The following is a 27,125-nucleotide window of genomic DNA, read 5'->3' as shown; positions in this document are numbered from 1 at the left end:
CTAACCTCACTAACAGGGCCATGCACATCAACACCTTCACAAACGCTATTGAATAGCCTCAAAACTCTATTAAGTGGAGAGCAGAAGTTATGAAGGGTCCTTGATCTTGGTACATGAAAGGTCCTAACTCTTCTGACATTGAACGTGGGTACCTGGAAACCAATCCTAGAGAGGAGAGCGGGTGAATTAATGTAATTTTTCAAAAGTGACACCACAAACATCAATGAAAACCTGTCACGTCTAGCCCTCAAAGAGTCCATATTGAAAAGGGATCTCAAACGTCCAGAAGGAAAACCCAAGGGACAGGCTCTTCTAAATTGCATATAGAATAGGAAGCGAAGGAGCTTATTCTGTACTTGTTCGACTCTTAATGTATCCTGATGAGTAGAGGGACTCCAGACAATAGATCCGTACTCTAGGACACTTCTGACTAGCGACTGATACAGAGTTACAACAGTCTCAACATTATTGAAGCCGGTAGAGTTTCTCAGAACAAAGCCCAATAGCTTGTTCGCTCTGCCAATGATGTGATCAACATGTGCTGAAAAGGACAATGTACAACTGAATACAATACCAAGATCCTTACACATTGTTACCCTCTCCAAGCACACACCATTGATTGAGTAGGGATAACGAGCTGGATTAACCTTTCTGGAGAAAGTCATACATTTACATTTTTTTACATTGATATCAAGCTTATTCACATGGCACCACAATGCAACTCTATCAACATCAGCCTGCAAGGAATAGCAATCATCCAATCCTCTCACCTCTTTGTAGATCTTCATATCGTCAGCGAATATCAAGCACTTGGAGTTGGGTATCTGAAGTGGCAACTCATTTATCAATAGCAAGAACAAAAGGGGTCCCAGATTGCTACCCTGGGGGACACCAGACGTACTGAAATAAGCATGAGAGACCCTTCCTTGAACAGTTACAAAATTTTTTCTTTGAAACAGGTAACTTCTGAATAAATCAACCAAAGCACTACTAAAGCCCAGCTGTGACAGCCTCTTCAACAATATACAATGATTAACACGGTCAAAGGCTTTACTAAAATCAGTATAGATCACATCCATTTCTCCACCGGCATCAAGTACATTGGAGGCAGACACTGTAAACTCCAATAAATTTGTCACAACAGATCTTTCAGGAAGAAAACCATGCTGATTTTCAGACAGTATTGGTCGTGAATACCATAGAATCTCATCATAAAGAGCCCTCTCATAAACCTTAGCAAAGACAGACAATACACTGATTGGTCTATAGTTCATGATGTCATCTCTCCTGCCAGACTTGAAAATTGGGATTATCTTCGAGACCTTCCATCTACTTGGAAAGACTCCATTTCTCAGTGACAGGTCAAATAAATATTTCAACGGTCTTATTAATAGCTCACCACAACCCTTAACAATGAACGAAGGAATACAATCAGGTCCAGGAGCTACTCTAGGCTTTAATCTTTTGATTGCAGATTGAATACTTTTCTCCGATAATGATGCAACTTCCAGAGTACTATTGGCTGTATCATGCAAAAACTCAATTCCATCACCCTCCTCAAAGCAAGCGGTGACTGGTGAGAAAACAGATCCGAAATAATTGGCGAACCCTGAGGGAATTTCATCTCCAACAAAATGTTTGTCATGCAGAGTCATTTTCTCACAAAATCCATCGGACTTGCGCTTCTCATTAACAAACTTCCAAAAATTCTTGGAATTGGAACCGAGGTCAGACTCAACTTTCAGCAAATAATTCCGATAGGCAACTGCAATCAAAGACTTCAGTTCCCTTCTCAGTCTTACAAATTCATCTTTGTAACGAACTGAAGATCGCTGTTTACGTGCACATTTATTCTTCCTCTTAACCAAGTCAATTATTTGGCGAGTGAACCAAGGCGGATACTTAGACCTCTCACTTGAGATGCTTTTAAGGGGGATCGTGGCATTAAAACACTCATAAATGACACCGTAGAACCAGTCAACGGCCGCATCAACATCCTCAAATCTGTACAAATCATTCCAGTCATAATCTCTGAGCAAATTATACAGTGCAAAATAATCTGCTCTATGGAAATCATAGACAGGAGGAGCATTAACGGGCGATCGCCGTTTCACAGAAATTCCAGTTATCAAACTTATATTTAGGGCTGGATGGTGCTCAATATCCTCTGGTACCAGTGCATTAGAGTCATGCTCAACATTTATAACGGGTAAACCACAAAGAACCAAATCTAGAGTGCGTAGGTTAGAGTTTTTTATTCCATTGATTGACTTCAAGTCAAAGAAATTTAGAAAATGTCCTAACCTCTTAGCTGCTACCGAACCATTGTGAAGATCATAATTACAATCTGTTACTTCAGGCAAATTAAAGTCACCAGCAATAAGCAGTCGATCTCCAATCAAGTGGACATATCCTTCAATACAGTCAAAGTACTTTCCATAGCTCTCAGAATTGGCAGAATTGAGGAAGTAAACAACATTAACATATATAGGACCATCCCTATCAAATATTTTAATCATATTTTAATCAAATATTATGATCATACACACATATATAAATATTTATCATATTATGTAATAGTATGAAAATCTTATCGGTTGCAAACAATATCTTTGTCTGTCATAGAATGCATGATTAAGCACATATATAACAACAAAATGATGAGTTAATTATCACATTTCAATCAAAACATAGACATCAATAATGATGACTGTATTGTAATAGTGGCATTACAATAATATTAATTCACGTAGAAAATATTGATTTCCTGAACCAGCAATGACAGCTGAATTGCTGTAATCAACTTGGTTGAATCTCGAAAATTATAATATTTAGAATTTAGAGAATTAAAAAGTGAAAATTTAGTTTCAGCGCATGTCAAAACAATAGATGAAATTGACTGTTTCGAGCGCCATAGTGTAAATAAGATGCAACTTGGAAAGCAGTAGGCCTACTACGTATATTACTGTTTACTATGATGAAGAGAGTAAGCCGTGCCGTGCCGCGTCGGCTGATTCCCCTTCCACAGCGTCAAATTGAATCGCAAATACATAAAAACACACATCAATGGATTTGCAATGAAATTGCCGACATTAATTATTTGGCTCATTTTTCTTTTAAATCATCTGCTTCAAAGTTAATCGGAGAAAACAAAAAATCAAATTGAAAAAACCCCTAAATTCTATCAAAAATATTATTTTATCAAGGAACCTGTTTGTTTTATTGGCATCATGGGCCATATGAATAAAGTTGAGCATTTGCTTATACTTCTAAAATATGGAGCATTTGCTTCATTTTCTATGAATAAACTTGAGCAAAACCTTTTGCTCATGCTCATCAAAAAAATAGTTTGAGCATTTGCTCAAAAGTAAAAGCTTATACTCAAAATTGTATGAATAAACTATATAGAGCATTTGCTCAACTTTTGAAGCAAATGCTTCAAAAAAGGTGAGTCTAGTCTAGAGCTGCTTAATACCTTTTGCTCATAGTAAAATGGCTCAACTAATTCGTATGAGGAAGAGGAAACTATACCAGATACGATCACAACCAATAGTTGAGAACTATAAAACTCTTTTAAGAGGCATGTCTAGGAAGGCTGTTCGAAAAGTGTAGTACTAGGTAAATTTAACTGATGAGATGGGGAACGGGGTCAAAAAGCATGCTGGCTCAAAAACATCGGTCTTCATAGCTCTACTCTCTCTCAATCGATGCGCTCTCTCACACATCAGTCTTCTCTTTCTAGAGAAAGAAGTTCATTACTTCAGTAGCACCACTATCACAATTGACACGCGCACTCACTCTCACATCAGTCTTCTATTCCTAGAAAAGTCCATTATTATTATTATTATTATTATACACTGCATTGTCTACTCATTCTGCGGCTGCTCTAACATGACTGATCTGCTTTTGAGTAGCCTGGCTATTATAGATGGTATTCTATTGCTTCAACAGTGTCATCAAAGAACACTTCATTTGACTAATTCTTCTAAATCGACATACAAGTTCATTAATATATGAGTGCACTATCTATATAATAAAAGCGGAATGGCACTCACTGACTGACTTACTCACTCACTCGCAGAACTAAAAATCTACCAGACCAAAAACGTTCAAATTTGGTAGGTATGTTCAGTTGGCCCTTTAGAGGCGCACTAAGAAATCTTTTGGCGATATTTAACTCTAAGGGTGGTTTTTAAGGGTTTAAAGTTCGTCTTTTAGCATGTATATTCTTCTTATTCCAATATCTTAGAATTATAATTGAAATGTCCATACCATATGTTAATATAGAACTATAATCTAGAGAGATCACAGTTGTTCTGTTCCTCTTCGAAACAGTTGTTCTGGTAATTAAATTAAATTTTTTTTCAGATTGGCATTGAGTTGAGTTGACTTTGTTAGGTTGGCACCAAGTTGAAGATTGAAATGCATTTATCAAGGACCTCCTAAATACCAATTTATCCAGTACCTCCTGAATACCTATTTAGGATATATACCTATATATACCTATATAGGATAAATACCTATTTAGGAGGTCCTGATTTATCGAGGAAAAATTGATTGGGTACTGCTACTTCAATCAGAGCTATTCCTGGGAATATTATATTAGTACTAGCCGTCAGGCTTGCTTCGCTCCCCTGGACCCCCGACTGGATTTTCCAAGAATGAGATCAGCAGGCTCGTTTCGCTCGCCTGCATTTTTCATTTGTGCATTTTTATCATATGTTAGGACGATCCAGTCGGGGGTACAGACTAAATGTCTGGCTAAACGGATATGGCGAGCAAAGCGAGCCTGACGACTAGTATTATATAGATACCTACAGTAAGTGCTGAAGGCTGTTAATAAAATGGTTTATGCATAGACAAATAAAAATCATGATTCTTCATTCTTGAGATTTAAATTTAAATATATTTATTTTGATTCTAGATAGGAATTAATTTTTCCAGTAATAATATTGTTTGGAGTACAGGATCAAATATTTCAATGTATTTATGTATATTATCAGGGAAAATCACAAACAAAAAATGATTCCAATAATATAATGAATCAAATTGGTTTTTATTATCCATGATAACATGAAACAGCTGTTATATAGCTAAGGTGAACGTTATATTTTCGAGCTCAAAATTTAAGTGGTTTTATTCTTTATTTTGTGAATTTAAAGTTTTTTTTCATGTTTTTACAAAAGTTTTACTATTAATCTATCAAAATTTAAAATTGTTTGTTTTATTCTAATCTATACTCTCAGATTGTGATTTGGTGTAGAAAATTGAAATGGACATAACCTATGTATAATATTTGCATAATTTGAAACTGAATTACGAAATTGAAAAAGTTTTGGGCAATAACCTGTTTTTTCTTTCCCGATCATTATATTGTTTGTGGTAATCTAATAAATAAATAAATAATTAACAGGGCACAACAATTCAAATCATACAACAACGCTAAATATTACAACGCTACAATGATTCATAAGCATAGTTTTATTCAGAAGCAAAGTACTTGTGACTGTATTAGCACGATTCAGAACTGGGCTAATATACGGTAGCAAATATTACGAGAAGTACCTAATTCCTGATTCACCAAAACAAGTGCAGATCACCATGTACAACGGCCTGTAAACAACTGAACAATGGACAGTTGATAACTGTCTATTTTTCTATTTTATAAACAATCGAATTCATTTCTGGTCAATTATGAATTTAATATAATCTACCGCGCAGGCGCCAGCAGGCGCCTAAACCCAAAAAAAGTTATGATTCATATAAGCATAATTTTATTCAGAAGCAAAGTATTTGTGATTCTGCACGATTCAGAAAACATTCCAAACAAGAAGATCGTCAGTCGTTACAATATTGACCCTATTGGAAACCCCCTCGCTACAATGACAAGGACGCAGTCTGCGCAATCTCCCCCCCCCCCACAACGTTACCACTCCTGGACAATGACAATGTACAGTGTCATACTGTACATTAGTTTTTGCATTTCACCTTTCTTCCAATTGAATACTTGTACCCTATTACCACTTCAAAGAAAGTAAATGTAAATAAAAAAAAAGTGAACAGAGAATTGGCTTATCTTGGAAATCTTGCAGTATTTTTTTATTGCAGAAATTTTCGTTGAAGCATGAACGAAATATATATTCATTCATATTATCCAATAACTTACTTTTTTCGAGAATTTAGGAATGATTGGTTGTTTTCTAATTACAGTATAAGAAAAAAACATGTAAAACTTGATCTCTCCAAAACTAAATTTTTCCCGGGTAGTTTCATGTAAAGTTCTTGGGTTGAATTTGAATTGCCATGCATGGCCCAACATGGATAATAAAGAATTCGATGAGAGAAGAATGAACCATGTCTCCAAAATAGCTGTACAAATAGAATATAGTACAGATTTTATGTGATATTGAAATGAAATGGGAATAAATAATAATATGGATGTCAAACTACTGTATAAGCATATAGAATAATAGAGCATAATTATATGAATATAGTATATAACATAAAACACAATAGCGCAGACAAGAAGACAGGCAATATTATCTCATTGAACAAAAACAATCAATTGCTTCGACAACCGAAAACCAGTTTTCCGGTTCACCGGTGTGAGTGCGTGTACTCACAATCATAGAAGTTGGGACTGTGTTAGTGAGTTCGACCACACTTTTTCGAAAGGCTAGTAGGGAATTGAAGCTTTCTCGATTCAGAGTTCTTTGCAGGTACTTCGTTCTAGCGTGTTTCGGACGCTATTTTCCAACCGATAATCATGAAAATAGTACCAAATTGTTCAGAAAGATTTGGACATCTGGCGCCGTACCGCCAAATTTTGATATCACTTATCAATTTTTTCCTATTGAACGTCAAACTTTGCCAAATTTTCTCCAAGTTCATCGAATTTTAAAGTCATTTTATAGTTGGAAAATTGGAATTTGGCGGTACGGCGCCAGATGTCCAAATCTTTCTGAACAATTTGGTACCATTTTCATGATTATCGGTTGGAAAATAGCGTCCGAAACACGCTAGAACGAAGTGCCTGTTTCAGCCCTTTTTCCGAATTATAACATTGCTCTTAAGATTCAACCATGATATATATATCACCATTATTCCTACAAAGAATAAATACAAAAGATAGCTACCTGATATAAAGATAGAGCCATCACAGAATAGGAAATAGGCATTTAAGAAGATGAGAGTGTAGATGATTATAAGAAGCTATTGATATTATTGACCGAGCGAAGTGAGGTCTAAGATTCAAGTCGACGGTTTGGTCTCTTAATGTTTAAATGTTTATAATATATATTTATATGTTGCGCATTTACGGCGAAATGCGGTAATAGATTTTCATGAAATTTGACAGGTATGTTCCTTTTTTAATTGCGCGTCGACGAATATACAAAGTTTTTGGAAATTTTGCATTTCAAGGATAATATAAAAGGAAAAATCTGGTGTTGCGCACTCACACAACTTTCCTTGCCGTTATGAAAATTTATCACCTGACGCTAGTGTTCTCGCGCATCTCAAATCTACTATTGAAAGATATGAGACAGCTGGTGATAGGACAATAACGCTAGAGACACACGAGGTCTGCTATCTCTTCGTAGTGAATGATTTAATAGAACCAACAGTTGCAACCAGTTTGCAATTTAATAATCACATTTTCTCGAATTTCAAGCTTATTTTTAATTGTAGATGAAAATGTTACTGGACATCAATTGCAGAGATTTTCATGCTCAATCTTTTCCACTTAAAATTTTTTGTTTAAATTATATATGAAGGCTGCTAATTGAGAATCTAAAATCAAACTTTGCATAGATGGGGCGGAGCTCCTGAAATTTTTACAGATATAGGACTTGTTGCAGTTGATAGAGCTTATCAATGACTATTTCAGGTATGAATTTGATCAAAATCGTTAGAGCCGTTTTCGAGAAAATCGCGAAAAACCCTGTTTTTGACATTTTTGCCATTTTAGCAGCCATCTTGGATTGCATTTGATCGAAATTGTTCGTGTCGGATCCTTATAGTGGTAGGACTATACGTTCCAAATTTCAAGTAATTCCGTTAACTGGGAGATGAGATATCGTGTTCACAGACGCACATACACACACACACACACACACACACACACACACACACACACACACACACACACACACATGTATAGAAATTTAGAAATTGGGGTACCTTAATTTTTTTCGGAAAGCAATACTTTCCTTACCTATGGTAATAGGGCAAGGAAAGTAAAAAGGAGCCTCCTTCATAAGCCAATATTAGAGTGAAAATAAGACTACAGAATAATTATTCATCATAAATCAGCTGACAAGTGATTACACAGATGTGTGGAGAAGCCAGTCTATTGCTGTATTTCTATAAGGTGTAAGGTCTATAGTTTCAATCAGGTACTTGTGGATGAGAATACTGCGTGAGGTCTACTGTTCACAGAACTACTAGTATATATAGTTTTCCTTAGATTATATTCTCCTATAGTTTTTGCGTAACTACAGCGATATTTTCGTTTCTTTCTCGTAAAAATCATTAATTTTGAATTACTGTCATCAGTTTGTTTGTTTTTATTATTATATTTTTTAATGATATTTTGTATGGATGTGAGTGTGTTGAGCTGCTCGATTGTTACAATACTATAGTATCTGGCACTGTCCTATTGAACAATGAAATATGTTTATCACTCTGTTTCCACTTATGTTAAGAAGTTGATGTTTTATTGTAGTGTTCTCAAAATTGAATAAACATGATATTATCAATAAGAGTATACTATTATGTTGGGCGTGAGCTTGGAAGTGTTTTGAAGATTTTATTTAGGAGTTAATAATTTCATTTTTATTAGTTTTCTTTTTAGTTGATTGTACTCAGTCACATACATTGTTTTTATCTTTTCTTTTCTATTGATTGTGTCTCATTATGAATCAGGAGGTTTCCGTGTATTATCAAAATGTGCGAGGACTACGAACAAAGGTGGATTCTTTTTATTTATCTATAGTGAATTGTAGTTATGATATTATAATGCTTTCTGAGACTGGTTGCATGAAGGTTTGAGGGAAAGGTATGTAGGAAAGACAGACCTGATCGGAGGGGTGGTGGAGTCTTGATAGCAGTTAACAGAAGACTCAGGTCTGAACTTTGTACAAATTTGTCCTCTTATATGGGTCAGAGTGTATTTTGGGGGAGTCGCTTATTTGTTCAATGTAGTCTATTTTGCTCCACCTGCTACTTCTCTTCATTATGCTTCCTATTTTGACTTTCTGGAAATACACCAGGAAGAAATAACTGGCAATGTTATGATTGCTGGAGACTTCAATCTTCCGGAGGTTCTTTCACACGAATATGACTTTATTGCTAATGGTAGTGTTAAGGCTCGTCAGTTGGGTAATTTTATGTCCTTTTTTGGTCTTAATTCTTATAATGATGTTTTCAATATGAATGGTCGTACATTGGACTTAATATTGTCTAGCTATATAGTCAGCGTGTCTCATGGTGATGACATATTTGTAGAGGAGGATGTATTTCATCCAGCGCTGGAGATAGGTTTCTCTTGTTTTTCAAAGCCAATGCCAACTGGAAATGCAGTCAATGATGAATATTATTATGATTATCTACTTGCTGATTATTTCAGTCTTTATTGTGATCTAAGGGACGCCAACTGGCAAAATTTATAAAACTCAACGAACATAAATGAGGCTAATGATATGTTTTATAGCATATTTGTATCTGCCATTGATAAATTCGTGCCTAGGAAGAAAGTAAAAAAGAAGGAGAGCCAATACCCTCCTTGGTTTACAGCTAATATCATTCGTCTGATTAAGAGGAAAAACAGATGTGCTAGAAAGAGGAAGAACTCTCGATTTGATGATGATGAATTTAAAAAGTTGAGGTCAGATTCAAAGTTGATAATCTCGAATGCATATAGTGACTATATCAATAGGTGCCGATTGCAAATGGATGGAAACATAAAAGGTTTCTGGAAATTTGTGAATTCCAAAAGGACAACCTGTTTCTCTGAAAAGGTAATGAAATGGGGGGATGCCACATATACAGGAATGAATATACCCAATGGATTTGCTGATTTCTTTTCATTAGTTTACAGAGATGCTGATTCTGCAGCCATTGAAATTGATGATACAGCTACTGATAATTTGCATTACAGTACCCCTCTGTTAGTCTTGAAGATGTACTAAATGCAATAAATAAAGTGAGTTCATCGGGATCTGGGGGCCCTGATGGGGTACCAGCATTCATTATGAAGGGCTGCTCTAACATACTTGCTGAACCTTTGAAATTCCTTTTTAACCTCTCCCTTGAATCAAATATTTTTCCTGATAAGTGGAAGGTATCTAGAATTGTTCCAATCTTCAAGTCTGGTAATAGAAATCTTGTCAATAATTATCGTCCTATTTGTATATTTTACTGTTTTGCCAAAGTATTCGAAATAATTCTCTACGATTACATAATTTAGTCATGTTCGGAGTAGAATAAGTGACTTTCAGCATGGATTTGTTCAAGGTAGATCAACCACCACCAACTTGGTTGAATTTACTCAGAGAGTCTCGTCGATTTTGGATGTAGAGTTGATGTCGTTTACACTGACCTGTCAAAGGCATTCGACACCGTGAATCATTCCATATTGTTGAAAAAACTATCCCTATTTGGTTTTAGCATGGCCCTACTCTCCTTTTTCGAGACTTACCTTGTTGGGAGAAGGCAGTATGTACTGATGCTGAATTACCGGTCACACTGTTTTGTGAATACTTCTGGGGTTCCTCAGGGATCGAACTTGGGACCATTGCTTTTTCTGTTATTCATTAATGATTTGCCTAATGTCATAAATCACTCTAATGTTATATCGTATGCCGATGATGTGAAGCTTTTCAGAAGAATAAGTGATGTTGTTGATTGTGAGCTCTTGCTGAGTGATGTGGATGGTCTGTGTGGGTGGTGCGTGGCTAATGGATTGGATATGAATGTGGGAAAGTGCAATGTCGAGAGGATCACCCGTCAGAGGGACATTACATTGAACAACGCTCCGTATCATATTAATGGTATAATTATTAAAGAAGTAGATAATTTCAAGGACTTAGGAGTTGTTTTCGATTACAAGCTCAATTTCTCTCTACATGTTGAAAGAGGGTTGTGAATAAGGCATATCAGCAGCTTGGTTTCATCATCAGAAAATGCTCACATTTCAACAGCATATGGACTCTGTGCTATCTGTTCAAGACACTTATTCGTAGCGTTCTGAAGTATGGTTGTGTGGTTTGGAACCCATACCAGAATTCACTGATACATCCTTTGGAGTGAGTTCAAAACAGATTCCTTAGATATTTATATTTTAAAAAGTTCAACAATACATGCCCCTTTGACTTTCCCACATCACAACTCAGAACGATGTTCGGTGTAGATCATTAAAATTGAGACGTGATTTTAGTATGCATTTGTTCGTTTTTAATGTATTCAACGGCAGAATCAGTTCAATGTTTTTGCTTTCCCAGTTAAATGTGTACATTTCTGCAGTGCCTCGCCGTTCCAGTTTTAGATTATTTATGCCTTATTGCAACACTTTAAATCATCAGAACTCTCCCATGTATAGATCATCATTCATTTTCAATTGCTTCTCGGATCATCTTGACTTGTCATTCGGTTACAGTCGCTTCCGTAGGGATTGTAGGCGACTTCTGCGAGTTTGACTGTCGAGTGTTTTAATGTGTCTCTTGTCTGTTGAGTTGATGTTGTATGTTTGTTGAATCCACTTTTGCACAAGTCCTCAAGGGTATGATTAGTACTAATTCTGTTTTTTTTTTGTATTTTTTATTTGTTCATTTCTTTTTTCTATTATTTTTCCTCTTCTTTCATTGTAATTTTTCAATATTCTTTTCTTTCTGTACTCTTACTATGTGTAACAAACTATTGTAATTGTATTATTATGGAAGCAATTTTTGGGAGAAATCCTGTATGCTTCCATGTTTCTCATACATAAATAAATGAATAAACTAAACCCATTCCTTGCCCCCCCCCCATTCTATGACCGCTACAATACAATTTAAATATCTCGTGAAAAATTATGCTGCTCAATTGATCATTAAATTTTTATTTTTGAGCTCTACTAACTCTTCATTTTATCAATTGTTTCTTCTTTCTTTGTATATACATAATTTTCACTCCCCTTTTTTATACCCTTCACTAATTTTCCTGAATCTAATTCAAATATCGTTCTCTTCTAATCTTATTAGTTATACTAAATCGTTGTGAATATTTAATAAAGTGCGATATTATTTTCTGTTGTTTCCCTTTTAAATTGTAAAGTTATACAGTATATAACTTTAAAGTTATATATAACTTCACACCGACACTGACACGTCAGGACATGATATAATTCACTCTGATGGACAGTATTAGAGGAGATTGTGGTTTTTAACTGCGCGAGGTCTACTGTTCACAGAATTACTAGTTATAATTTATGAGCAAAATTTGGAGATCTAAATCATTCCCGTTTTCCCAGTATGCAATCCACAAGTTGACATGTTTTGATGCGAACAAACACAACCCTACTCTCTCTTATTATATAGACGAAGAATACGCCCGGTGATTCGAAACCACCTGGAATGGAAGGAAAGAAAACAAAGTTCTCCATAACATGGCTACTATCCAAAATACAGGTCTGAATAAACACCTCCATCCACCAGTGTGATATATGCAGTTTGTTTAAAAAAAAACACACGTTGAAAATGAATATTTAAAAGAATATATTTTTGCTAGGCCTACTTCAAATGGCATAGTTCAAGAAAAAAAAGGTGTTTAGTGTATTAAGTGATAGTTATTGGAGCTCAGTGTTTTAGATAATCTTGTTTGGTACAGAAGGCCTATACCAAAGGCAGTTATGAACCTAATAATTTCTTATCAGAGAAATTTGGATGCTGCGATAGTATGAACAGAATTACTGGAATTGTTTTCTTAGAGGTTATATTCTCTTTTTTCTTTTCTATAAACTATATTCTCTAGTACTTTTATAATACCTAATCAGTTATGTATCCTTACAAAATGCAATAATAGCATAATATTAGAATTAATAACTTCATGAAACACTTGCAAAATTGCTAGATTAAATATTTAAATATTTACTTATTTAAGACATTGGAGGCCAGGATAATTCTTCTAGAGAATTAAATCAACAACTGCCATGAAAAATAAAATGTGTTTTGGTTTTTATTTCATTCTACATTTCATTCAAAAAAATTTGTAATTTGTTAACTGGAAGATGACATGTATCATCATCATAATCATCATTACTAATAATATATCTTAATTTATTGAACATTTAAGCCACAACATGATAACTTTCACTTATTTTAAAATTTTATCATACACAATATTGAACGTTGACATAATTTTTTCCTATCAACGTATAATATATCCTACCAACATTACTACACATTTTTATAAAAAATAATCATATTTCTGAAAAGTACAACAGACAATTCGGCTTTCCAAAAGAATGACAATTCAATAGAAAAAAGAATTGAAATAAAACGGAAAAGATGAAGATGAAGAAGGATAGAAGAAGAGAAGAAGAATTAGAAGAACTATTGTTGTGATGAGAGACACGTCATACTACCAGGAACATGAAGGACATCCATACAACGGATGTCCACACAAATCATTCATTACATATTTACACATCAGTTATTAATCATTATTATTTATCTCCTTAACATGGTAATGGTGACTTGTTAACATGGTAAATACAAGTACATAATATATAAACTGAGGTAACAAAATTTGTTTCTTAATATATATAATAATTACAATAGAAATAAATGTGATAAAAGGGAGAGAGATAAAAAACAGACGATTCAAAGAAGAAAGCAGACAGCATAGTCGGCCGTTAAAACAGAAAAAGTGAGTGAAAAATTATTATATCAGTTGGCATTAAACTACTACTCATCACCTTACATACAACATACCACACACATGAACAAATCAAATTTCATTGGTAGAAATAATTTTTTCAACAGAACTAACATAATACATAATCAAAATATCGCTTTTCGTACAAAAAATATACACAATAATTTAAAAGTTGATAGTAAGCTTTGAGAAATCGGTTCGTAGTTTCTAGAAACATCAACAGTAATAAACTTTTTAAAATATATCTATTATATTAATACAAACTGTTAGAGAACAATGCAATAGTGCTAGGTGAGCATATATATAATGTATAGAATAAAAATTAACTTTCAACCATGATAAAAAAATTCCAATTGATAAAACTGTCCAGTCCTCGTTAAAATTCTGAATCACAGAAATTTTTCTACGCATCACAGATTCACATTTCGTACTCTGATCAATTTCCAGATTGGAATTTCGATAAAATCTTACATAAGTAATAAATGTATTATCAACTGCATAAATCTCGTAGGTTACATGATAATCGCAATCTTGCAGAAAAATTATAACTGTTTAATTGAACATTCTAATTTATACAATTAAAAGACTTGATCAAAAAACAGTTACCTAATCCTAATGGATCAAAATTCACTGTTATTGTTCAGATTCAAACATTTTGAATTACTGCCCAAAATGACAATCAAATACTGTACATAAAAATACAATTTTTATAAAATTGTGATTACCTATTTCACATTTCGAATTCTATTGAAGAAATACATAAAAATTTTACGAAAATTGAAAAATTACAACACAGTTTTAAAATTTAGAGGGAAAAATCTTTACGCATACTACAGAAAATACAATCATTTATTTAAACTCGGATAAAAATAAACAAGCTTTAGCCCAAATAGCATATTGATTTGAAGTGGCATTATGCAAGTGACAAAAATGTTGAGATCAATTTCATTGTAGTCATAAAGTTATCGAAAAAAATAGTAAAATTAAACGAAAAAGGGGTTAGATAACATTTAGTATGAGAATCTAGAATCGTCACAACGAATGGAATCGAAAAAAGGAAGCTCAAAATCATGTTGTTAGAAAAGATATTTCAATGTTCCTTTACCAAATTCAAAAATATCTACAGAATAATGGAAGGTAAATTGTTTTTTGATCAGAGAAATTATGATGAATTGATTAAAATGAAATATTACAATGTAACAGAATACCGGGATCAAAATTTGAATTGCATCTTTCTATTTAAAAAATAAAATCTCTTCATCAATTTTACACATTAAATCACATTTCTATATATCACGGCCTTCAAGCTTATCCCATATAAGAAAATACCAAGCTGGTACTTTACTCAATTCTCGACCACAGAAAATATATATTTCACATCTATAAGTTACCAAAATATCTTACCAATTTTTTTCAATGATCATCATACTTATAAATAACAAACGTACAAAAATTGAATAGCAAACCTATCAGCAATATCTATCCATTAACATCAGATCCAATCTAGCTAGCATGCATGGCAGTGATCCTACACACATAATTAAGTTATATTAAGCACACCCAATTACTTGCTATTCGTGAAAAATCAAGGGCTCGAGCATTATTTGAACAATGAGAGAAAGATTGTTGTTAATATCATTCATTACAAGATTGAGCGGTCGGTCAGTTGGATGAACAAAATAAGAGAATAATAATATCGTTCTACTGAATCAATTAGTAGGATTGACGACAGCCGATAAACATCATACTATAAAACGTGTTTTGACAACAATATAAGCACCTGTTCTGTTAGAAAAATATAGCTATACTTATCTGACGTATAATATCAATAAATTCTAAGCCTGAAACATTTTCACAGAGAGAACACAATACACTTACGCATAAAAATTCTCTTTCATACTGAAGATGATATGAAACTTTGACAATAGTAGCCTAGTTAGTTTACAATAGAATTCAAAAAAGAACAACATTTTTATTAAATTCAGTGAAATAATAAATATACACTTTACAAGTCAATCCATTCATCATGGAGTGACCAAAGGGCTTTCTGAATAATAAAACATATAGAAGTAGATTACAGATTAACAGCAATAAAATAACATCACTACTATTCTTAATATAGAAATGCCCATCTGATAAAATTAATTGGAGGTGTACAATCAATGTGCTCACGTTTTCAAAAATAAATTCTAGAGTCTTCTGAATTCATTTGCATTTTGTTGAAAAGCTACAACTTTTAAATTTGAAAGACTTACAAAAAATGGAACATTAACGATTATTAAATTCAAGTAGACCTATGTTGGACAAAAATCTACTATAGAAATCCATGCCAATGATTATTTGAATTCTTTGAAAAATATAATGTTTAGTGATTTCAAATCACAATTCACATCCGGTTTAAAGTCTTCTAGTGACTGCTAGGTAGATAGTTTGATAGAATTGATCAATTATGAATTTTCATTATTATTAGTAAAAATTGTTCATTTGAAATTATATAATCTATTAGATCTTCAAAATGAATACCATTATAGGAGTTTTTTAAGAAACGAGAAATTATTAGGATTTTTCCACAATCAGAGAGAACTACTTGAATTTTAGCTGAAAGCAATGAATTGTGAAGTCCATTTCCGATGATTGTTAAAAAACAATAAAAAATTGCAACATTTTAATAAGTATATTGGGAGTTGATAGGATGATATCAATCTAATGAAATAATTACAAAAAACCTGTAACAGTGACTGGATGACAGGGAATGTATTGGGATTAATTCAATTTGAAAAGAGTTCATATTAATATCATATATAATAGGGGAAACAATAAGGTAACTGTGATATAAAAAATGATCTTTATAAGAGTATCTACGGCAAAATAATAAAGCATAATGACCAACACATATTCAATAGTAATATTAAATACTTTAAAAATCATCATCTTCGACTCTAACATTATAACAAATCACTCATCCAATACATCAACTTAACAAGTAAAGAAAAATACTTGGATACCTCGACTGTACAAATAAAAATATGAATTACAGTAATAATAAACATAATTTATACACCATTAGGCCTAAGCTTCTATCTAACTTACATAATATTATAACACTCGATCTAAAAAACGTATTTTGTGAGGAATACCATCACCAAGGCCCAAATGTTAACAATGCTCAACAAGAAATTATTAGTAGAAAAATATGGAAAACAAAACCGCTAGGTCATCATATTCATCAAAATACTGGTAGAAATGTGCAGTTATGACAAGAAAATGTTAGTTCACACATCTGATTAACCGATTCAATAATAAATTGATGGATCTCTGATGGGGTATACATATGAATTAATAAATTGTAGGTATTGCAAAAGTACAAAGAAAAATGAAGTAACAGGAAATATGATGACAGGGTACGTAAGCAGTTGAGGACAATAATAGAAATCTCCAAGGTAGCTTATTTTTCAACTGAAGAATTTAGTTTTAAAATAGTTAAAAGCAGGTAAGGATATTAAAATAGTGATCTGTGATAATTATTATGAATAAAAATTTTCTGTAATTTTTTGAAGCCAAGAAATAGAGTTAGAAAGCTGACAATTGGCTGGTAGCCTATAGACCTACCGTGCCATCCGCTGCTTGCCAGTTACTTTAGCGCATACAATCAGAAAAATATTGCAAAAATTGCAACAATATAATTGTACCCTAATACAATATTCACACAATTTCGGCAACCTCAAATACTGAGGTTAAAATGAGACCAAGTTTAGTAACAAAACGTTCCAGGTTAGGTTAACATAAACACCCTCTTGTGAATATAATTTTCTTTTGATACAAGGTTGGAGGAACACGATAATTTCGGAAACATCGGTAAATTTGTTTGCTAAGTTTCATCACATCAATGTGAATAACAGTAAATTGATAATTAAGGTAGATTTTCTAACATATTTACCACCTATACAAATAATACACAATTTTGTTTTATACATATATAGTTTGCTTGCAACTACTGGTAGGATTTTGTAGCTTGATTTTGTACTGAAAATGATTTTCGAATTGTTTATCTCCCTCACATGTCTAAGTAGGTCTCTTTTTTTTAGTAAAGTTTTTTGTTTTGTTTTGCAAAGGCACTCGTTTCCTGGTGGACTCGCGCACAATATGGCGTCTAAATGATGACGTCACAAAATGCGCGCGCACTTTGAATAGTAAATATCCTTGTGTTTTTTACAATTTTAAATTGTAGTAATTTTGGCGCTGCCATTGTCAATTGCGGCACTACTAACGGTATTGCACTGTAAAAGAGTGATTGCGTGGTCCAAGATGGCGGCTGGTGACCTTGACCTTGCTCGTGACCTTGGCTGTGATGATGGTGACCTGGTTGTGAGATCCTTTTTGGGGCGTTGGCTCTGGTCTCTCCCATCGCCTCCATCCCTCCGACGACAACTGCTACACGGCGAATCAATCGCTTCAAGCCTGCAAACATACATACATATGCATATTAGTCCACATAGTTAAAAAATAGTTATCAGATTATCAATGAATTTAACTGACCCATCGTTTAATAGAATAGAAAAATAATTTGGTATATAAAAATGATACATTTTTATATAGAATTGAAATTCCTATACTTATTGATAGTAATAATGAGAAAGAATATAAAGTACAAAAGAATGTTTCTCATTATTAGATTTTCAATTCATTTTGAATGGATTTATATATTTTTGGGAATCTTGGATTGGCTGTACAAGACGCCAAAATTCTGTACTCCTGAATTTTATAGAGTAAATATAAGAATAGTTAAGTAACTAACTAGTACATAACTGAAATAATAGTATTTTTTTAATTATACTAAACAAAAATTATTTCAATAAGAAATATTGACTGAGCAGACAGAAAATAATGAGTGAGAAATGTATAGAAAAATTAATAGCACCAACAAATGGGGAGATAATCTCATTACAACTTTTCTGTGTGATATTTTTTACGTAACACAACATTATAAGGGTATGACCACATTGTATGCGTATAAATTACGTACAAGTGCACATGCATGACCAAGCGCGCAGATGAGAAACAAAATGTGGAAAGGGTAATAGGAACACACACACTGAGCGCGTGCACTTGCTGGTTGCGGTCAGTGTAAGCAGCTACAGACAATCACAACGTGTCAATGTGTTTCAATGGATCTTTCCAGATTTTGTTTCTCAGGTCATGCTTGATCTGACGTGCACTTGTACATACACGCATTCAATGTGATCATACACTCGAACCTGCTTTTATATTATTTACTCTCTTGAAAAAATACCTCATTCCACATTTATTTTTTTTTATTTTTTTGGTTTTGAATAGATTAATTATTCTACTACTGGGTTGTAGGGCACAAACATTATTACTGGTGAAATGTACTAATAATTCAATAGCCTAAAAGTTGTACATAAATGATGATATTCCAGCATATCGCTCATTTATTATTCTAGTACTGTATAAAGTGATACAAAGACGGAATTCATGAGTGTAAATAAATTATTCATAATTATTGTTTATGAACGTTTTAAAATCTATTCCAGCGTTTACGTCTCCAAAAATATAACAATATTAAACTTTCATATTCAACCGTTTCAACATGAAATATTGAGCATATTTCTAGCATTTTGTATTAAATTCACTTATTAGCGTAAAAATTGTACTCTGTGGAACTGGTAGCTGCGTTTTCATCAAACACCACAATCATCGAATTATCATTTCATACAGAATCTATTCGAGTGCTATTTGAACAAAAGCAGCCCAATTTAGTATAGAAACCAACGCTGATACTATCCAACAGAGTCATACAACTAGCAATGATATTTTCTTTATTGGAAAACAGCAGAAAGAACACACTATCCGTCTCTAATCTGTAATCTTGAGTCTTTGTGCAGTCTGACTCTGAGATTGAGCGAAGAAAACAATTTACAAAGCGAAACCAGGTCAAGGCAGAGTTGAGTTGGTTTGACGATGAGCTAACCTTTTTCCCTTACTATTCACCTCAAGCATTTCTGCTACCTACTTACTCTACTCTTTCTTCTTCTACTTCTACTTCTTATACACTGAAAATGTCTTGCAATAACTACACTAGTTGCTTGTCTATATCTGGCGAAGACAGCTTATGATTTGACACAATTCGACTGATTCCACGAATGCTATCAAATAACTTCACATAATATTGACTCATTTATACTGTTGACTTGACTAGCCTAGGACGAAAATGATTTGGAAAATTGCTGGATGAGACTTGATCATAATTAATTCATCCACTGCCATGTAAGGAACTGATAGATTCAATTAAATGTTAATTTCCACAATCTTGGAAAAACGAAAATTTTTTCAAATTGTCAAAAACACTATTTAATCAGTGGAGTTGATGACCATTCCAAATCTGATATTTCACAACAAAGAAAAAGTAAATTATTTGATGAGAAAACATAATTTTAAAAAAGTTTGTGAAACATAATGTTAATATTTTTTAAAAATGAATTTCAATTGATTGCTAGAAATGTTATACTAGAAATAATTGAAACAAGGTATCAAATGACACTGTGAGATCACTTCCATTCAGTGTATATATCTTTTATCTGTGATGATTTGATTTGAAATAGTGTGAATTTGTTTGTGACCTGTGAGGTTATTTGCGTTTAGCGTGCAGCATCTCCATGAGCAATGTCTGGGTGGGCGCGCCGCCAGAGCAGTGCCTCACGTAGAGGTGGTCCTCGCCTCGGTTCGCCAGGTTGTGGATTTCAGGCATCACTGCTAGCAGCTTGTTGAACTTATCCTAAACATACACAACCAACATCAATCAAACAACCAACATTCAACACAAACAAGTCATGTCATCACAAAATTCACATTTAAGGCTTCAAACACATTTCCATGTGAAACTTGACACCTAGGACTCTATGTATAACATTGAATTGGCTTTTTTACTCCTAGGCGCTACAAACCGATGTGACCCTTGGCCTTCTTTACAAAGCCTCTCCATACAGTTCCCTTGCCTGCATCTTTCAATTACGCACCCCTAGGATCCTTAAATATTTTTCTACGTCATCAGTCCACCTATTCCTCGGTCAGCCCTTCCCATGTCTGTTTCACATGTATTCTAGACAAGTGCACAAGTATTATGATGAAATTGGCCAGATTATTTGAAATGGACAACTTTATTCAGTCTACAGAGATGTAAAATACTCTTCTTAATTTCAATTCCCAATTGAAACATTATCCTGAATTATCTCAAGAAGGATTTATCTCAATCAGAATTATTTTATCTTATCTATTATTTGTTGAAATAGATTCGATTTCCAATAAATGGAAACTCCATTGCTTGGGTATACCCTCCTGCAGACACTGTATAAATACGGGGACAACCAAGCGTACCGATAACCCCGGTGTTATCTCTAGTCAAAGAGCTACTTCTAATACCTGAAACAATTTTATAATGGATAACTATGTTCTATAATACAGTTAAATTTTGTTATCATAGTAACCTAATCAAGTATATTTTATTATTGGAGAGATAAAATAAAAGAAAAATGGTAACTAAATTTATAATATCAATGTAATACCAACAATACGTCCTTATTCAAACTATACCACTATTATGATAAATTTCTTGAAAAAATTGAGAAAATAATGAACAATCAAATTACAATTGAGTTGATCTGAAGATTTTGTCAGATACACAATACTAACTAACAACTGTAAAGCTCAGAATCTTGGTTTCATCATATAACTCTATGTACTAACCAAAGAGAATTCCCAAGACTTACACAAAAATACAATTTACATTTTTGTAAGTCTAATTATGGAACGATTCCACAATAGTTATTTCAGGAAAGTTATTAATCACTTCACACCAGTGAATCCAAGATTTTTTAAATTGAATACAGTAATCAAAAAGATGAGAAGGTCCCAGCTTGAAGCAACTTTGGACCCAGCACAAATAGTATGTTGTATCTATTTCGATTCATACTTTAATGTGCTTACCTTGAGGTAGAGCGTACAGTAAAACAGTTACCAGTAGGCCTACTACCTTGTCATGTGTCCCATTCCCATAGTGCTGCTCAAGTCTGAAATTCAACTCTTCAACAATCCAGTTGTTGATGATAGGTGGATTATTAGAACGGTACCAGTACCAGCCAGTATTGCATGTTACTTTCACAAATAACTTTTTGGTTATTACTATAGGTACTATTAGAAAATCCAGCATCAACAAAGTATTGCACGTTCAATCTTCGATTTCAGATTTCCAAGAAACTTCAGTCAATTACACACACACACACACACACACACACACACACACACACACACACACACACACACACACACACACACACACACACACACACACACATCGATTTCTAGCCATCCTTATGATTTCTAACAGATTAAACGGAACATGACAAACATTATCTGTTCAATCTAAAAGATTTTATGAGAATAGCAAAGAATCGTACATGCAAAAATCGATGTGTGTAACTGGCTTTACATAGATGAACACCTAAGCAATACCCTAACAAAATATATTTCAAGTAACAATGCTAAAAGAAAACATTTTTCGTACTTTAATTTATTATAACTATCAAAACTATCAAATAATACGAACTACATTTTAATACCTTGATTTGAATATAGTTCCGACACCGTATTATTAGTATTACATTAATATTAAACATTTTGAAACTGGTAAAAACCTTCAGTAATAAAAATAATTCCACAAAATAACACTATTTTGACGACTTTCCTATCTAATCAAAAGTTGGATAACATTTTTTCATTGAGACATTGGGTAGTAAGTACACTAAAAGAAGCTTGAACTTTTCGAGGAAGGGAGCACAGCCCCCGAAATGTATAACTAATTCATGTATAACTGCTGTAAGTTTTCCAATCTACCGTATTTGATGTTAATCCTGTCTCAAAATGTTATTCATAACATAGGTACTGATAAATTTTGTTTTTAAAAATTACAATAAATACTAAATATTATAATTCGTATTATTCATTTATTTATTTATTCTTATTCATTGGTAGTCGATTATGTATTAATTCCTGCACTAATTATTTTTGAGTGAATATACCATTCTCAACCAATAAGACGAACTGAGGAAGATGATACAGACATTTCTATAAATAAATAAATAAATGAATGCTTCGTCGATAAGAAAAAATGCAAATATCGACTTTACAGTACTTACCTGAACTTGGGGGTAAAACGTAACACAGTACTCGAGTAGGGCTTGTTGCACCTGTTCATGTCCTTCGGAAACATGCTTCTTGTTCATCAACCCTCTCACTTCTGAAATAGAACAAGAAAAACAATTCATCAAGTACAATAATATCAGAATACTGTACCTAAAACGTACTATATCATTTGAATTAATTCTCAGCAAGCAAGCTTAATTTTTTAAAAAAGTATATTTCTCAGAAACAAAATTATTCTAGCATGATATCAGATGGATTTTCAGATTTCTAATATTTTTTTTCAATCCATTACATCTTCAACAATGAATTATTGTAGATTATTTGCATAAAAATTCAAGAATAACAAGTGATAACAAAAAAATGAGAGTGATATTAGTATAGTTTTGTAATCAAGAGTTCTGGGAAAGTGTCAAGTTGGATCTACCACATCATCTGCGTCTAAATGAGGTATACAATAAAAATAAGAGCGATTGACGAAATATATTCTCTGAAATTCATCATTTCAGGAATTTTGAGAATGTTATGAAGCTTATGCAGATCAAAAGCTGTTTGTATCATACATTACAGAATATAGAATTGTTCATTTGAAAAGTCTTAATATCATGAAAGAAAAAGTTATTAAGATCATAAAAGAAACAACAACATTTTTAAATTGTTACAGTTGACCAGAATATCAGTTCTACTGGAAAGTATCAGAGAAATAAATGGGAAACAAACAATACAAATCATAACAAAATAATTTCAAGAATTTCAACATTTTTATTTTAGAGGTTTCCTCATATTTTTAGAAAACAATACGCATACACTTGAATTATTGTTCAAATACCAGCATAAATGATCTGTGAATATGGTCGACAATCTGAGACCATCCACTTGTGAAACATAATGTGAATGGCCTCATTCTTCCAATAAAAAGTGGTCAGTTAAATGTTTGAATAGATTCCCAGGCTTGGGGTGGGACACAAAAGAATTGCTCAATTCATATCAAAGTAAAAACAGAACAATTCTTAGTTGTTTGTGGTTTTCATGTGAAACTAAACGGCAGCATAGCATAGTTGTATCATTTGGCAATTGGAAGTGTGCTGGCAGTGTTCTATCACATGCAAATAGAAATTCACATGTATCATCATTCGAAAGTTGTTGATGCTATTTCGAATACGTAGGCCTATCTAGAATTAACAATGAAATCGAATAGCAAATACCACTCCACAATTCTTAGCGTTTTGCGATATACATTGATGATATAGGTTATATGTAGATAAGTTGTGTGTTGTGTATCATGCACTATGGATACAATTCAATGATTTAGCAAGCTCGGCGTCACAAGTCTGCAGCAAAAAAGATTTGGGGGCGTCAAAATCCAAATAAGGGGAAAGATTTTATATTCAACATTATAGTACAGTGTAGTTCAAAAATATTTACATAATGGACAGAGATATTGTTGAATTTCTCCATATTGAGTTGAAATGAAAGCTAAATTGTCAGTTCCACAAATAATTTATTTGAGCCTAACTAAAGTTTCAAGTCTAACCAAAAAAAGAACACTGCTGATGATGCTTCAAGTGCATTGAAATTTTAGTTTGGCTCAAATAAATTATTTTGAACTGACATTTTCGTTTTTATTTAACCTTATTATAGTAGTTCATTGAATTGATATAACCTGGAATAACCGATAGAATTTAGCTAACCTACTAAAATTCTTGACAATTCAGGAAACGGAACAATGTTAGATTAGGATGGAGTTATCTTCTTTACCTACAGGTACCTTGGAAAGTGACCATTACTGCACTGATCGCAGGCCGCAAAGAATCACTTTTCCGCTCTAGTGCGCAAAGTATTACTTTGCATACTCTTAATACTTCGCGTATTATCTTGCAGCCATCCCAATCAGCTGTTGAAATTGTTGGCGTGTATTTTGAATGCGAATTTGTTCGATCTATATTTTTTCTGATTTTCAAATAAATAAAAATGAGAACTCATTAAATTATACATTTTGAATATTATTAATAATTATTCATTATTTCAAATAATATTTTTCTCATTCATAAATTGAATGTTTGAAAAACTATTGGAAATTAAGATTTACTCAAAATTATTCAAATTTTCAAATTAATTGGATTAATTTAATTTTTAATTTGAATAAATTATCGATTATTAATTTTTAATTGAATTATCAAGTTTAAAATAAATTAAAGTTATTAATAACAAAATTATACAGACAAACATTTGATGGATTTCAGCCATCGTTTTACCATAATCAACCACTTTTCATATTCAATGGTAGCCTAACTGTAGGAAAAATTTAATGTGAAATACGTGCGCAAAGTTCCTCTGCTGCACTCAAGAAACCATTCCACCCTCACCTACGGCTCGTGCGTAAACGTTTCTTTCTCGGTGCAGCAAACTGTCACTTTGCGCACTAGTTGCACAAATAACTATTGTTTGATGATAGTAAAGGATATCAAACCAATTTTAAACAGAAGGCTGAGTTTCAGACGTGAATCTTACAACAAAAGGCTATATCAATTTATCGATGCAAGTGCTATTTTCCACAGAGAAAAGTTTTACTTGAGATTGTTCTATTCTAAGGTTCTGATAATAACTGACTGACCAGGGTTTTTTTCTTTTGTGCATGATATCATTATTTACTGTCTTGATTTGTTACTATCGATATTGACTTCTATTTGAATTTTGTATCAATGCCAACCTGCTTGCTATAGGATGAATATTTACTGTTAAGCAATTATTGTACAATAAATAATAGAAAATAATAATAGTAAACTAGTAGACTGACCAGGGTTGAGCAGCAGTAGGAACTTGCAGCAGATGTAGTCACTGACGTCGAACTTGAGCTGCTGCAGCTTGGTGGTGATGAGGTGGAAGGGCTCTTGTAGCGCCGGGACGCCGAGCAGCCCCAGGGACAGCAGGTCGAACTTCTGGCCGTTGGGCAGCGCCGTCTCGTCCGGCAGTTGGTTGTGCATGCGTTGGTGCATGTGGTCCAGAACCAACATGTCCGACCACGAGTGCTGCAGTAGCTTCATCTGGTCGTCCACCTGCAACACAAATACAACACAATCATTGAACAGAGATATACCAAGTAGCACCAACTGCTAATGACAATAATTAGGCGAGTGATGAATACAACAAAATCAAGTTTGGCTCAAAATTGACAAGTATTCAATTCAATAAAGAAACATTTCAAAAAGTTATTTTATTGAATGAACGATCATTAATAAAATTGTATGCATGACTGAAATTTGATTCTCTCTATTGAATGAACTATGAAATTATGGATTTGATTACTTCTAAATACTACAATGAATTACTTAATAGTTTAATATAATACACCACTTTGGAATGATGTGATAGAATAATGAAAAAGACGGCTTGCTCCACTCTAGCTCACAGCCCCTCATATATGACTACTTGAATATTGTTGTTAATTGATAATACTAAGAAGAATTCAGTTAAATCAAGAGAGACTTGGTTTGTTAGTTATATTGAAAAGAATAATTGTGTTGATCCCTTTTAATCTGTGAACTCATAATACAAAGTAAAATTCAGCTAAAGAGAGAGTTGTTTTGTTAGTTACGGTACCTACTAAAAAAAAAAGGATCAAATTCATCCCTTCTAATCTAACCAATAGTATTAGAGAGCAGTAACCTATATTGAAATCCTAATAATTGTCAATGTTGTCAATGATAAAATCTCGAATATTTTCAGAAATGTTAAAAGAGGAAAAGAGGACAAAGCTGATGAACCAAGTGAGGAATGTGGTAAAACTTTTGTCATTGTATGTTGTTCAAGCTTTAATATCCATCCAAAGTATTTGAAAGAATTTCGATGATTTTTGATTTCATTAAATGTTTATGATTGTTAACTTTGAACTATAAAATAGATTATGTGTAAGTAATATAAACGAAGAATGTGCATTGGACGTTGAAAATACATATTTCATATCAGCTTTCGATGATAAGATGATAAGTTACTGGGCA

The 27,125-nt window shown here is 33.2% G+C and overlaps 1 protein-coding gene across 1 annotated transcript in view; it reads right to left on the bottom strand.

Annotated features, from left to right (window-relative positions):
* Nucleotides 1-18,119: 18,119 nt before the first annotated feature.
* Nucleotides 18,120-27,125, bottom strand: part of LOC111049553 (nuclear hormone receptor FTZ-F1-like) — a 242,115-nt gene continuing 233,109 nt past the window's right edge. The window contains exons 8-11 of the mRNA XM_039430756.1: nt 25,925-26,183; nt 23,124-23,224; nt 20,553-20,707; nt 18,120-18,372 (exon numbers count right to left, since the gene is read on the bottom strand). Coding sequence (XP_039286690.1) covers nt 20,561-20,707; nt 23,124-23,224; nt 25,925-26,183 — 507 coding nt within the window. The 3' untranslated portion in view covers nt 18,120-18,372; nt 20,553-20,560. The remainder of the gene's footprint in view (nt 18,373-20,552; nt 20,708-23,123; nt 23,225-25,924; nt 26,184-27,125) is intronic.

This window comes from Nilaparvata lugens, chromosome 6, assembly GCF_014356525.2.
Source record: "Nilaparvata lugens isolate BPH chromosome 6, ASM1435652v1, whole genome shotgun sequence".
Taxonomy (NCBI): Eukaryota; Metazoa; Arthropoda; class Insecta; order Hemiptera; family Delphacidae; genus Nilaparvata; species Nilaparvata lugens.
This window is presented reverse-complemented; position numbering and strand designations above follow the sequence as displayed.